This window comes from Canis lupus, chromosome 2, assembly GCF_003254725.2.
Source record: "Canis lupus dingo isolate Sandy chromosome 2, ASM325472v2, whole genome shotgun sequence".
Taxonomy (NCBI): domain Eukaryota; kingdom Metazoa; phylum Chordata; class Mammalia; order Carnivora; family Canidae; genus Canis; species Canis lupus.
The window spans coordinates 46036195-46049535 of record NC_064244.1 but is presented as its reverse complement, the minus strand read 5'-3'; the positions used below and the strand labels follow the sequence as shown (position 1 = coordinate 46049535).

The following is a 13341-nucleotide window of genomic DNA, read 5'->3' as shown; positions in this document are numbered from 1 at the left end:
TTATACCTGCTAATGACTTAAGCAGGTTCTCTATTTACCCTAAATGTTCTCTGAGTCTTCTCTAAATTTGCCTCATGTTTCCAGTGTTAAATGCTGAATTGGGACCAGAGACTTGTCAAGGATACTAATGGCTCTGCTTAGATTGAGAAGCCCTCTGGGAAGCCCACAAGAGTGAGAGTAAGCACAATAAATAGCATGTTTAGCATTGTGCTGAAGTTTTACATGATTTATATTTCCTGGTGGAGCCTGTTGCTAATATCACTGCTTTCTTGTCCTATTAACATGTTGAAGTTGTTCAAAGAGCATCCAAAGTTTACCTGCTTCTTTGCTCAAACTCAGCAGTACTGATAAAGTTGTAGAGCTCAAGCCCAACAGAAATGTAATCTGAATTAGTCTGCTGGGTCTTGCATGTATAGTTGTCTCTATTAATGGAAAGTAGAGAAGTAGAAATCAAGATGAAACAATGGAATAGTAAGAAATGGAATGTATGGTAAAGATATTTGTTTTGAGATCCTGCTTGACATGGAAATCACAACTCTTAAACCTGATCGAAGGGCAGGCCTGGGTCTATCCATATAGAGAGCGTGTTAGTATGTACTATCATGTCATTGTTACTGGGGGTGAGAAACACTCGTTGCATACCAGTCAGGAAAATGTAAGTTCATGGAAGTGGCATAACGATTACACTTGTGAGTTCAACCCTATGCTGTCCTGTTTATGAATTTGGAATGTGTCATCTGTATCATCAAAGAGACTGTGGCACAAGATAATTATAAATAGCAAATACTTAAAAGTGACTAGAAAGTCTTCTGTGGTGCTGCAAAGAGTGCTTAACTTATTAACCATGTCTTATTTAAACAAACAAAAAAGTCAAGGTTAGCTTATCCTGAGCACCTATCAGCTGTACAAGCAGCACGTAGATGGGCTCACTCTCAGAACTTCAGTCCATGTTAGAAATGTCACTACAGGGAGGTGGGCAGGGGAAATGGGGTGACTGGGTGACGGGCACTGAGTGGGGTACTTGACAGGATGAGCACTGGTTGTTAGGCTATATGTTGGCAAATCGAACTCCAATAAAAAAATATTCAAAAAAAAATGTCACTACAGGTAATCTCTTCAAGGCAGTTTCAGCAGACATTGTTTCTCGAAGCTAACCCCCTTTCCTTATTTCAGGCTCCTCTTCCTCTCTGAAGCCCTGTGCTTCCCCATGTCACTGTGGGGTTGCGGTAAATGCAGTACCAATTACCCTAAAGAAGCCACTGGGATCCCAGTCGTTTCTAAGTGCTTGGCTTAGGATGGGATGCACCTCTGGGAAGGGACGTTTCAATGGTTTCTAGGGAGCATGGGGAAGGAGTTGGAAGTTCCTAAAAAGAAGACACAAAGAAAAGACCCCTTTATGGTCTGGATGAAGATGTATGAGAATGTGATATTTGGAATGACTGCCACCATCTTTTCCCACCAAAACAACAAAACTGATAATAATCAACTCAAAAGACCTTTCCCTACCGTTAGACTTCTTTTTCTAGAACTCATCCTTTTACTGCTTAAGCCACTTCAAATTGAGTGTTCTCTTACAGACAAAAATCTCTTCCCTGATACTATAACATTCCTATTTGCAAAACAGGAAGTTAGTTTCTTTATTTGATATTTGTGGTCAGTTTTGTTTGCCTAAAAGACAAGGCTTATATTTGAATTTTCTGTAATTTATTAAAACCTAAGATGTAGCGATGATTTTCCCTTTCCCAGGTGTTTGGGCACTTCAAGCTTATTTCACTCTCAAAATAGGTTAGTTTCCTTCTATCTTGGGTGTATGTGCTGACTAAAAGATCTCCCAGAATTTCACATCTCTTATGGGATGTTTTACATCATCAGAGAACTTTCCAGTATTGATTGCGCCTCCTGTTCCTGCCCTCCTTGACCCAGATGTCTTATCATATCCAGATGACATTCATTAACTGGATCCTTTGTCACGAATTTTAGGCCATTTCCTCATGTTGTGGGTGTTGCTGTCTCTGAGAATGGCTTATACAGCATTTAGAAAGGTTCCCAAACCTGACCCATCACCAGAATCTCCCCAAATACACTAACTGAATCCAGATTTCTTTCCAAGTAATTCTGATTATCTCAGTGGTCTGGCAACCACCAAGAGAAGGGATAGAGGAAGGAGAAAAATTGTAGTGACCTGATACCATACTTCAAGTAAATGGCTCCAAATCTCAGCTGACAAAGTCAGCTATGTAAGAACAAAATTCTTTTCTTTAGAGATTAATTTTTATTTTTTAAATAAAAGTTTCTTTATTCTTTCAGGTGGCAGGAACCTAATTCAAGCAATTCTAAATATGGCTAACCCTCTCCGTCCCCCTCAGCAAGTTAAAACAAGCTTATGTGAGATCAAGTTAGTTGGAAGGAGGAGCCCTTTAGTCCTCGGTGTCCTTTGTCTACACTGCTATCCCCTGAGCTATCCAGGGTCTCATCCCATCAACACTTTGGCCACTTGTCCTCAAAGATCCATGCTGTTGCTAGCTGCATGCCTGCTTCATTTTCTACAGCTTTTCTGCATTTTTTCTGGGTCTGTGGAGGGTAATCAGAAGTGTTTCTGGTGCTCTTGCTCCATGCCAGAGTAAGAGAAACTCTCCATGCCAGATTAAGTCCCCATCATCCCTGTTCCTCCTTTGCCCAGGTAACTGAGCCTGACCACTCCTGCTCTCTCCCATAATCCTACCTGGCACCTAGCCAGGGCTTCTTGTCCTTCTCTTTGAGATTGGCACTAATTGCTTTCCCTCCAACTCTTCCTCCCTCAGTCCTGAAGCTTGCTTTTCTGTGGTAGGAGGCATGGAGACCTCAGATGTTTCCTCTCAGATCTCTTGTTTATGTCCTTCGGTTCTTCTGTATGGCTAAGCGCCTAAGCTTTCCTAACTCTAAAACCAGGATAAAACTTTGTTCATCTGCTTTCTGTTGTTCTGTTTCACTCCTGAGATAATTTATACAACCTAGCTATTGAATAGAAATAGAAAAAAAAAGTAGGGGAAGTGATAAAGGAAATCCCAAGAAGAAACATAAATATATAAAATTAAAATAAAATGCAAAATCCCATATGGAAGGTATGTCAAACATGTATTTTTGCTTCTGCAGAGTGTGTGTGTGTGTGTGTGTGTGTATTATAGTACACTCACATACACATGTGTGGTAATTAGCAACATTGAAAATTTGTCATTTGAAAAATTTTGGGTTCTAAATTCACTTTCTTTTCATTGGAGTTCATAGTAGATGATAGAGAAAAAAGACTCAAACTAATATGCTGGAGGGACGCCTGGGTGGCTCAGCAGTTGAGTGTCTGCCTTTGGCTCAAGGTGTGATCCCAGGTCGAGGGATCGAGTCCCACGTCCGGCTTCCTGCATGGAGCCTGCTTCTCCCTCTGCCTGTGTCTCTGCCTCTCTCTCTCTGTGTCTCATGAATAAATAAATAAATATTTAAAAATATATTTAAAAAATAAAATAAAATAATATGCTGAAATGTACACATATAAATGAGTGTTTCCTAAGTCACCTGAGGCTACTATACATTTTTCCCACTAATGTTGCTATGACACTAAACATTTCTGGATTTTTTTTTAATTGTCTTAATGCTACAAAGCATAAGTTGAAAATGTTAGTAGTAAATTACAAGTAAAGCTACTCTGTTGCCCTCTCTTCCTGCTCCACTTAACATGGTGAAGTTCAGCTTCATCCATTTACCTTCAAAATCATTCTTTAAAAAAAAAAGATTTTATTTGTTTATTAGTGGGAGAGAGAGAGAGTGGGGGTGGAAGGTGCAAAGAGAGGGTGAGAGAGACAAGCAGACTCTCCACTGAGCAGGGAGCCCAACTTGGGGCTCCATCCGAGGACCCTGAGATCATGACCTGAGAGCTAAAGTCAGATGTTTAATTGACTGAACCATCGAAGTGCCCCCAGATTCATTCTTAACTTATAATTGGTTTATGACCTGATTTTTAGAAGTCATAAACAAAGATTTTTTTTTTCCTTTAAAGCCATTTAAATGACATTCTGAAAAACATTGAAATCAATTTGTAAAGAAAAGCTCAAAAATATTTTTGAATGACAGTGTCACTGAAATGTATAATTGCTAAAGTGATGACTCTGAAACAACTATTCTTATCCAGATGAATAAATGTTGCTAGTTTAGTTTAAACCAGTGGTTCCCAACTAGGGATTGGCAACTTGACAGTTTCTCGAAATTTTTTGGTTGTCTCAACTGGGGAGTTTCTTGCATCTAGTGGGTGGAGGCCAGGGTTAGTGCTAAACATCTTACAATGCTTAGGACAGCTTCCCACAGGTAGGAATTGTCTGTCCCCAAGTGCCAGGAGAGCCAAGGTTCAGAAGTCCAGGTTCAAACAATTTTTTTTCAAAGATTTTATTTATTTGAGAGAGAGAGAAAGAGACAAAGCACAAGCAGGAAGGAGGAGCAGGCTCCCCACTGAGCAGGGAGCGGATGTAGGGCTGGATCTCAGGACCCTAGGGTCATGACCTGGGCTGAAACCAGACACTTAACCAACCTAGCCACCCAGATGCCCCATAAATAATTATTTTGTAGTCCATCCTCAAGTTTTAATGTGCTTAAAAGTTTCTGCTCCCCTTCCCCTAGCCTCTCCACTGGGATGGAACAAACTCAGATGCCCAAACCTTCTGTCCATGCTTAGACTCGGGAGCTCTTTGAAGCTTTCTTTCTGCTTACACAGCGGATGGGGGTGGCAGGGGAAACCGGATCCAGGGAGGAAACAGGCAGGGCGGGAGATAGACAGGAAACCCGAAGATTAATATCTAGGTGGAAGTTTCTCTAGCAGTCTTTGACTTCTTCCCGCAATTTTTACTTCTTCTGTCAGCATTTTTTCTTCCCAAAACTCCATGTGGACTCTGGTTTTCTAGCTTCATTACTCAGAGATAGGCTGTCTGACACTTTAAGCTGAAGACCTTTTACCACCCGGTCAGCTGAGGTCCCAACACCCAGCTCTGACTCACTACTGAAACCCCCTTGTCCTCTTCTGGTGAGTCAGCATTGAGGGCCTTTTCCTTTTCCTTTCCAAGCTGGCTCTGCTCTGTCTCCTTAGAAAGCCGTCCGCATTTGAAGGCACATTTCCCTGATCAGTTCTCCGATGAGCCATTGTGATTTCTATGTAATGGCTTGATTTGCCCTGCACCCCCCCTTCTTTGCTTTGTACAAGGGTAAAATTTCAAACCACACCTCAATATGAGGCCAGACCTGGCTTTCCACAGGAAGGCCAGCTGTTTTGTGTTTATGCTGCTGTCCTTATTTCCACGATAGACCTCCACCCCTATGCTGTACCTTCCTGTAGGCTCCTTTTGTGTCCTCTAGCAGTATCTGTGGCTAACCAGATCTGTTCTTGCAGGGTTGTCCCTGATGTCACATTTCCAAAGCAAATATCAGTGAGGGGAGCTCAGAACCTTTTGAACATCCAAGGGGAAGGTAAAACCATAAGGCCTTGTTCCTGGATGATAGACATGCCCCAGGAAAGCCATATGCTGACTCTGCCACTCCTTTCCCCCAGAGAAGGTATCCTGTACATATTTTACAGGGTTTGGATAAATCTCTACCCATGAGGGTTCGCCAGGAAATTGTGGGCCATGGGTTTAGAGTTCTGGACTTCTGCTAGGTACTTCCTATCACAGACAGCTCTAAGGTCCTGTCCTTATCTGGGTAAATCCCACCAAGAAGTTCTTTCAGATGAGTTCTGTGTTGCGATTACTGTTAAGATAGCTTTGAGCCAAATGGATGAAGTGATACCACACACTTGTGGTATCTGATGTGTTCTGGCGTTATGTCCATGCTCCACAGACATAAGCAGCCTGTGGCTTTGAATAGTCTCCACCCATGGAAGTGCCTTCCATTGGCATCAGGTACATTTCTCACATTTGAACTTGACATCATTAATGTAGACCTAAGGTCTGGGCGGTTTCAGTCTCTTCTTTACCAAATGACCCAGTCACCATGTGATACTGTCAAAAACAAGGAGAATTCATGGGTTAATGGTAGGTAGTGTCACTCCAGCAACAAGGCCTGTGGGGGTGGACCCTTCCAGTTCCTCCCTTGTCTCTTCCCTTGATGGATGTGTGGTCATTTGTCTCCTGTTTTTGAGTTTTAAGTCTCTGCTTCACCTACATGAGAACCCTGATTTTTCGGCATCACTAATCCTGAAATTTTATGCTATCAAGCATTTAAAATTGGTTATTAAGGTCCCAGGGGTGCTATTAGCTAGAAGATATCTCTAAAACTTCACCACATGGAGTAAGTTTCTTCTCTTCTCTATATACGACTGTCTAGCAGTCAAGTGGCCATGTTAGATCACAGGATAGTTAGGGGTCAAGGAGATGCCTGACTCTAGACTAGGAGTAGCACTATATCTTTTCCAGGACCACCAAGGCCTCCCCAAATTCAGTTAACAATTTTCTAGACCAATCCCTATAAGGTAATGTTGGCATCCAGTCCAGTCCTGTCCCAGCTTAGAAAACTCTCAGCTGTGTGTTGTCACTTCCAACAGGGTTAAAGGATCAGGTTTTCTTTTCATCTCCCATCTCTACACAGATATGCACATTCCTTCTCTTCTGGCGGGCCTACAAGTGTTAAGGACTGTTGGATACCAGTATTTACAAGTAAAGGATCAGGGAGAGAGACCACACTCCAGGAATGTGGGCTAATGGATCCCTTTCCTACCTCACTGGTGCTCCATCTCTCACCTCCCTGGACAACATCTGCTCTTGCTGCTTCTTCCCATCTAGTACGAATTGCTCATCTGACTACCCTTCCCTTCTCCCTTTATCTCTGGCTTGTGTTTGGGATTAGAGAATGTTTGGGATTAGAGAAACCAGCTCTGTTTATTGCCCATGAGTATTTCTGACCTGCAGAAGACTGTGGTTTCTTGAGTTTCTGTGCTTTTGGGAGGTTAAGGAGAGGAAAATGTCCTGTGTGGAATGAGTGGGGGAAAAAAGAAGAGGAAGGAATTGCACAGAAAACAGAAGAATACTTTGAAATGTAACTTCAGCGTATACCATATATAATTAAAATCTCACTCTGGTTTGGAGTAATTTAAACAGCATGATTTTGGCAGTTTAATTATGAGAATAGTGGCTTGGTGTCTTTTTTATCTGTGGTTAAGGTGCACAGATAAGTAGCTTTTAGCATGGTCTAAACACACCAGGGCACTTGGGTGGTATAGTTGGTTCAGTGTGTGAATCTTGGCTTCAGCTCAGGTCATGATCTCAGGGTGGTGAGATCAAGCCCCACATTGCGCTCCATGCTTGGTGTGGTGTCTGCTTGAGATTCTCTCTCCCGTTCCCTCCGTCCCTCCTGTGCGCTCTCTCTCTCTCTCTCAAATAAATAACCTTTTTTTAAAAAAATTAAATAAGTAAAAATTTAAAAACCCACTTATACCAAAACAGTTGAAAAATATCAAGGGAAGAATCATGTATAATCAACATCCCTGTTCTTAAAATAAAAGTAGTAGAGTTTTCTCTAGATTTGTTGCATAAAATGCCATTCAACTCTACTAGATAATAAGTTTGGCAAGATACTCTCCAATTAAATTGGCACAACTTATCTCTGCAAGTGATGATGTCTGACTTTGATTTAATGTTCATTCTTTATTGGATTTTGTGCTCTAAACATTATGAGTATATATTATCTCACATGGTCCCCAAAACAATTCTGAGTTACCTTATTTTATCTTGGTAGATTGTAGAAACGTCATTTTACAGATTAGGAAATTAAGCTTTCATTTTGCCTAGGGTCACACAGCTATTAAAAGGTGAGATTCAAAACAAGGCTTTTGTGACCCTAGAGCCCCTGCTTCTGACCCCATCTTCATTGTAGAAAGAATCCATGGGGAAGCAAGAGTCTAGGATGACTTGGGAAAGATCCAACATCACCACAGCCAGTCTTGAGTCTGAACTCATCGTAAGGACACAGGATGTACCAAAGCCATGCTGAGATACTTCCTGAACTTGGAGAGATCCTCTGGAGGATCCTTGGATGGACTATTGAGGAATTAAGATAAAAATCTCTCTTTTGGGCAGCCCAGGTTGCTCAGCGGTTTAGCACTGCCTTCGGCTCAGGGCATGATCCTGGAGACTTGGGATTGAGTCCCACATCAGGCTCCCTGCATAGAACCTGCTTCTCCCTCTGCCTCTCTCTCTCTCTCTCTCTCTCTCTGTGTGTGTGTGTCTCTCATGAATAAATAAATAAATAAAATCTTTAAAAAAAATCTCTGTTTTGTCTGTGTATGTGCATTTGTGTATGGGTGTTTAAATAGGAATGTTCTAGCAAAGGTGCAGCTGATCCTACCTTTTTTTTTTAAGAAATATAAAATATTTCAATTCTTTGGGCACTGGAATGCCTCAGTCAGTTAAGCATTTGATCTCAAAGTCCTGGGATCAAGCCCCACATTAGACTCTTTGCTCATTAAGGAGTCGGCTTCTTCCTCTCCCTCTCCATCTGTGCTTTCCCTCTCCCTCTCCCTCCTCTCTCTCTTTCAAACAAATAAAATCTTCCAAAAATATTTTAATTCTTTATTTTTGGAGAGGTAACGTATTTACATTAGTTAAAAACCAAACAGTATGAGGTCTGCCTTCTACCCCTTCAGCCCATTTTGTACCCCATTCGCTTACCTGTGGATATATCTTTTCAGTTTGTTTTGTGCTGACATAAATAAATGCAAATTTATATCCTCATTCCTTCCCTCCTTTTTTATATAGAAAAGTCATTTTAAAATTCTGTAACTTCCTTTGATTTTTTCATATAGATATTTATCTTGGATATCTTTCCATATCAGCACATGGAAAACTTCCTCATTCTTATTTAAAAGAGCATGATATTTCATGGTTTAGATGTATTATTTATTATCCAGTACACATTTATTATACATTTGGCTTATTTCCAGTCTTTTGCTGTTACTGATGCAATAAATAACCTTGAATATATGTCATTCTGTATATGTGCATGTGTATCTATAGGATGAATTTCTAGGAGTAGCATTGCTAGCTTAAAAAATATGCATTTATAGTTTCTACTGAAATTACCATTACTAAGGGTTATGATCATTTGCACTGTATGAATTTGCCACAGTCCTTTCAATACATTTTTGGATTTAGGCCAATCTAAATGATAAAATGTTTGGACTTTAGCCCATCCACTGCAATAAAAAATTGTAGATTTCTTACTATGATTAAAGGTAAGCAACTTTTCATACATTTAAAAGCCATTTTTATTTCCTTTCCTATGAAATTTGCCCATATTTTTCTTGACTTATAAGTGTTTTTCTTATCAATTTTTTGAACTCTTTGTATATTAAGGAGAGTGGCGTTTGTCTGTAGTATGAATTGAACATATTTTTTCCTGTTTGTCATTTTCTACTTTTTAATTTTTTCTTCTTGATTTTCCTGTGGTTACATTTGTTACTATTCTCTTATGTCTTTTTTTTTTTTTTTAAGATTTTACTTATTTATTCATGAGAGACATAGAGAGAGAGAGAGAGGCACAGACATAGGCAGAGGGAGAAACAGGCTCCATGCAGGAAGCCTGATGTGGTACTCGATCCCTGGACCTGGGATCATGCCCTGAGACAAAGGCAGACACTCAACCACTGAGCCACCCAGGCGTCCCTCTCTTATGTCTTTTGTATTTTAAATCAAAGTTAGAAAGTCCTTTCCCCACTCCAAGGCTAGAAAAGTATTCTTTATGTTGTCAAATAGTACTTCCATGGTTCCTTTTTATTTTTTTCTGTTTTTCTTATGTAAATCTTCGATCTACTTGGAGTCTATCTTCGTTTACAGTATAATGTTTGGATCCAATGTCCTTTTTCCAGATGGCTATCTAGTATCACATCATTTTTTGAGGAATTGCTGGTAATTCAGTGCCCACTAGTTTGAGATGCTACCTTTATCATATACGATATGTTTTAAAAATAAATATTTTATATTCTAAATATAAATATGTATTCTATTGTATAATACAATATTTTCTATCATATACTTGGAAAAACAACAAACTTATACCGAGGATACAAGTTTATATATGTATTATAAATATAAATGTAAAAGAATATATTCTATATGAGGTGTATATGTTATATATTTAGAATATATTCTATTATATATTATATATATATATTTACACTTATAATGTAAATATATGTTTTAAAATGGCTTTCAAAATGCTAGAAGAAAGTTTAAATTTTCCTGTTGCAGGCCTAAAGAATTTCTTTAAAATTTACCATATTAACTATTTTTGAATGTGAAGTTCAGTGGCATTAAATACATTTACATTGTTGTGCAACCATCACCACCATCCATCTCCAGAGCTATTTCATCTTCCCACTCTATGACTTTGAATCAAATACACTGTTCATTTTATGGAAGACATATGTCGATTTCAGGGGTGTTAAAATGTGGGAAAACATACATCTGAGAATTTACAAAATATAGTTCTAAATTCCTATCTGTATTTGGTGTATTTCTGGATTTTCTGCTCTATTCTATTGGTTTGCTTCTTCATGTGTCAGTGTCACATTGTTTTAATTATGGAAGATTTAGATTATCTTTTAATGTATAATAGAGCTAGTTTCCTTTCCCTGTTGATTTTATTCCCCCAACTGTTCTTATCTATCTGTCCAGATAAATGAGGCAACTTTTCCTTGGCTGTTGTAGATCTTCTTTCCTTCCCTCTTTCTACCAGTAGTCCACTTAGATTGTAAAGACTTGCATGTAGAAGACCTTGTTATGCCTGAAGATCAGCTGTAAGTCCTGGTTCAGAGTAGCTTCTCAGAATGTTTTGAATGTTTTGTGTATTTTCTTGACTTTCTTCTACTGGGTTTTTATTTCAGAATTCCCATGGGAGGTACAATCCTTTCCTGATCTGCATTGTTGCCATAAAAGGGAGATACACTTAATAAAGTTCTTAGAATTGTTTATTCCTTTTATATCTTGTACATAGAATGTTAGTTAGCCTTTTTCAGCAAAGTAAGCATTGTTCTTATAATGATGAAAAATCTTAAATGTTTGCCACAGTATCAGGGTTTACTGTGGTTTACTAATGCATTTACCCTCAGTGTAAGTTTGTTGTTTTGCCAAGTATTTCTATTAAATATTTAGCATTTATAATATTGTTTTATTAGAACTTGGCTTTATTTGCATTTATAGATCATAAACTCATTTCTTTTTTTCTTGTACTGAAGAACGCAGTGTAAGAGCCAGTAAATCCTGTGGAAAATGGCCTTCAGTGAGCTTACATCAAGAACTGTACGTCTTTATGATAATTGGATCAAAGATGCTGGTGAGTAACCAAACTTCCTCCTTAAGGTGCATCTTTCCTTTTTACATCAGATTCCAATATTAAATAGGATTTTACTGAAACAGAATGAGAGACTGCAACTTACCATTCCCTCTAAGGCTTGCTTCTGCCTTCATGCTCTTAAGGGAAATAGCAGTTAATGCCAACAATGATGATTCTTGAAAAGGAGGGGCTGCCCCCTCAAGGGTGTATCAGAAAGGACTGAGAGTGTTTCATAGGGTCATCCATGAGTAATTCTGAAGTGTCTGTCTTTCTTGCTTTGCCCATTTAAAAAAAAAAATCAATGTTCTAGGAGAACATTTAATGCCAAATCAAGTTTAAATGTGTTAAATGAAAAACAGGTTATAATACACCACATACATTTCTATTGTGAGAGCTTTTGTCCCTCTGTGATAGGATTATGGGTAATTTGTATTTATTTATCTATGTCTGTTTTTTCTATACCACACAAATGTGTATTGCTTTTATAACTTATCAAAGAACATTTTTAAAAATGTAAAAAAGGTGAGGCTCCTGGGTAGCTCAGTCGGTTAAGTATCCATCTCTTGATTTTGGCCCAGGCCATGATCTCAGGGTTGTGAGATTGAGCCTGTCATCGGGCTCCATGCTGGGCATGGAGCCTGCTTAAGATTCTGTGTCTCCCTCTCCATCTACGTCTCCCCCACCCACTCCTGGGCACTTGCACATACGCTCTCTCTCTCTCAGAGTGTGTGTGTGTGCGTGTGTGTGTGTGTGTGTATAAATAAAAAAGTAATGTTTAAATAAACAAGGAATCAGAGCTGAGGCGGACCTCATCAAAGGTGGTATCATCAAAGCAAACTCTTTTTAGAATTAAAGACACTGAGGCTTAGAGATGTGACCTTGTTGAAGCTGTGGTTAGTTTTTGGCAGAAAAGACTAGAACCTGTTTTCTGATTTTGATTAGATTTCTGATATTTCACATTTGAATTATTTTACACATATTCACCAGCATCACCACTTCAGATGAGCTCTTCCCTATTAATCAGAAATTGCATGTTCACCAAATTCAGGAAGATAAGTGCCATCTCTTGGTATTTAACACAACTGGAATTATTTTCCAATTTATGCAGATTTCAGCAAAGATGGTTGCCATTTTTCTCAGGAGATTGCTAAAGACCCATTTTATTTCACTAAAAAAGGTCCCAACAGATTTGCCCTGGAAGAATGCCAAGGGTTGTTTTTTTTTGTTTGTTTGTTTTGTTTTGGTTTGGTTTTAAGTATCCCATAAATAGAGAAATTTCAATCTGGTAGGGAAATGGAGAATGACTGTTTCCATATTTCTTCCTTTTTTTCTTAGTTTTTCAACTTATGTAATGAATCTGAGAACATACAGATTTTTTTAGAGGTCACCTTTTTCTTTTTTTAAAATTTTTATTTATTTATGATAGTCACAGAGAGAGAGAGAGAGAGAGAGAGAGAGAGAGAGAGAGGCAGAGACACAGGCAGAGGGAGAAGCAGGCTCCATGCACTGGGAGCCCGACGTGGGATTCGATCCAGGTCTCCAGGATCGCGCCCTGGGCCAAAGGCAGGCGCCAAACCGCTGCGCCACCCAGGGATCCCGAGGTCACCTTTTTCTTAAGGTTCACAGTAATTCTCATAAAGTCAGTACTATTTATTTGTCTTGTTTTAATGGCTTTCACTTTTGTTTGCATTTTAAAAGATATTGATATTTTAATTGCTTTTCAAAGTAGGAGTATGCCTTGCTACCTGAAATGTCATGATTTGAACTTGGGAGCCAAGTAGATTTGGGTGCATTTTTTGAAATGGACCTGTTTGGAAGCCCAAAGTCTCTTGCTACTCGCTATACCAAATACAGCACCTCAAGAAATTCAGATATCCTAACTCAAGAGCCAAATTGATTTAGATGATAATTAATATCTGTATAGAGCTGGAAGTATAAAATGTTTTTAAATGAACTACTTCTGAATTCCACTTCCACTTTTATTCATGTAATGACTCTCTGCTT

The 13341-nt window shown here is 39.0% G+C and overlaps 1 protein-coding gene across 3 annotated transcripts in view; it reads left to right on the top strand.

Moving 5' to 3' along the window:
- ELOVL7 (ELOVL fatty acid elongase 7) overlaps positions 1-13341 on the top strand; it is a 75708-nt gene that overhangs the window by 42151 nt on the left and 20216 nt on the right. For all 3 annotated transcript variants that reach the window (XM_025447098.3, XM_025447094.3, XM_025447095.3), the window contains one exon: positions 11240-11337. In XM_025447098.3, the coding sequence (XP_025302883.1) occupies positions 11274-11337 (64 nt within the window). In that variant the 5' untranslated portion in view covers positions 11240-11273. The remainder of the gene's footprint in view (positions 1-11239; positions 11338-13341) is intronic.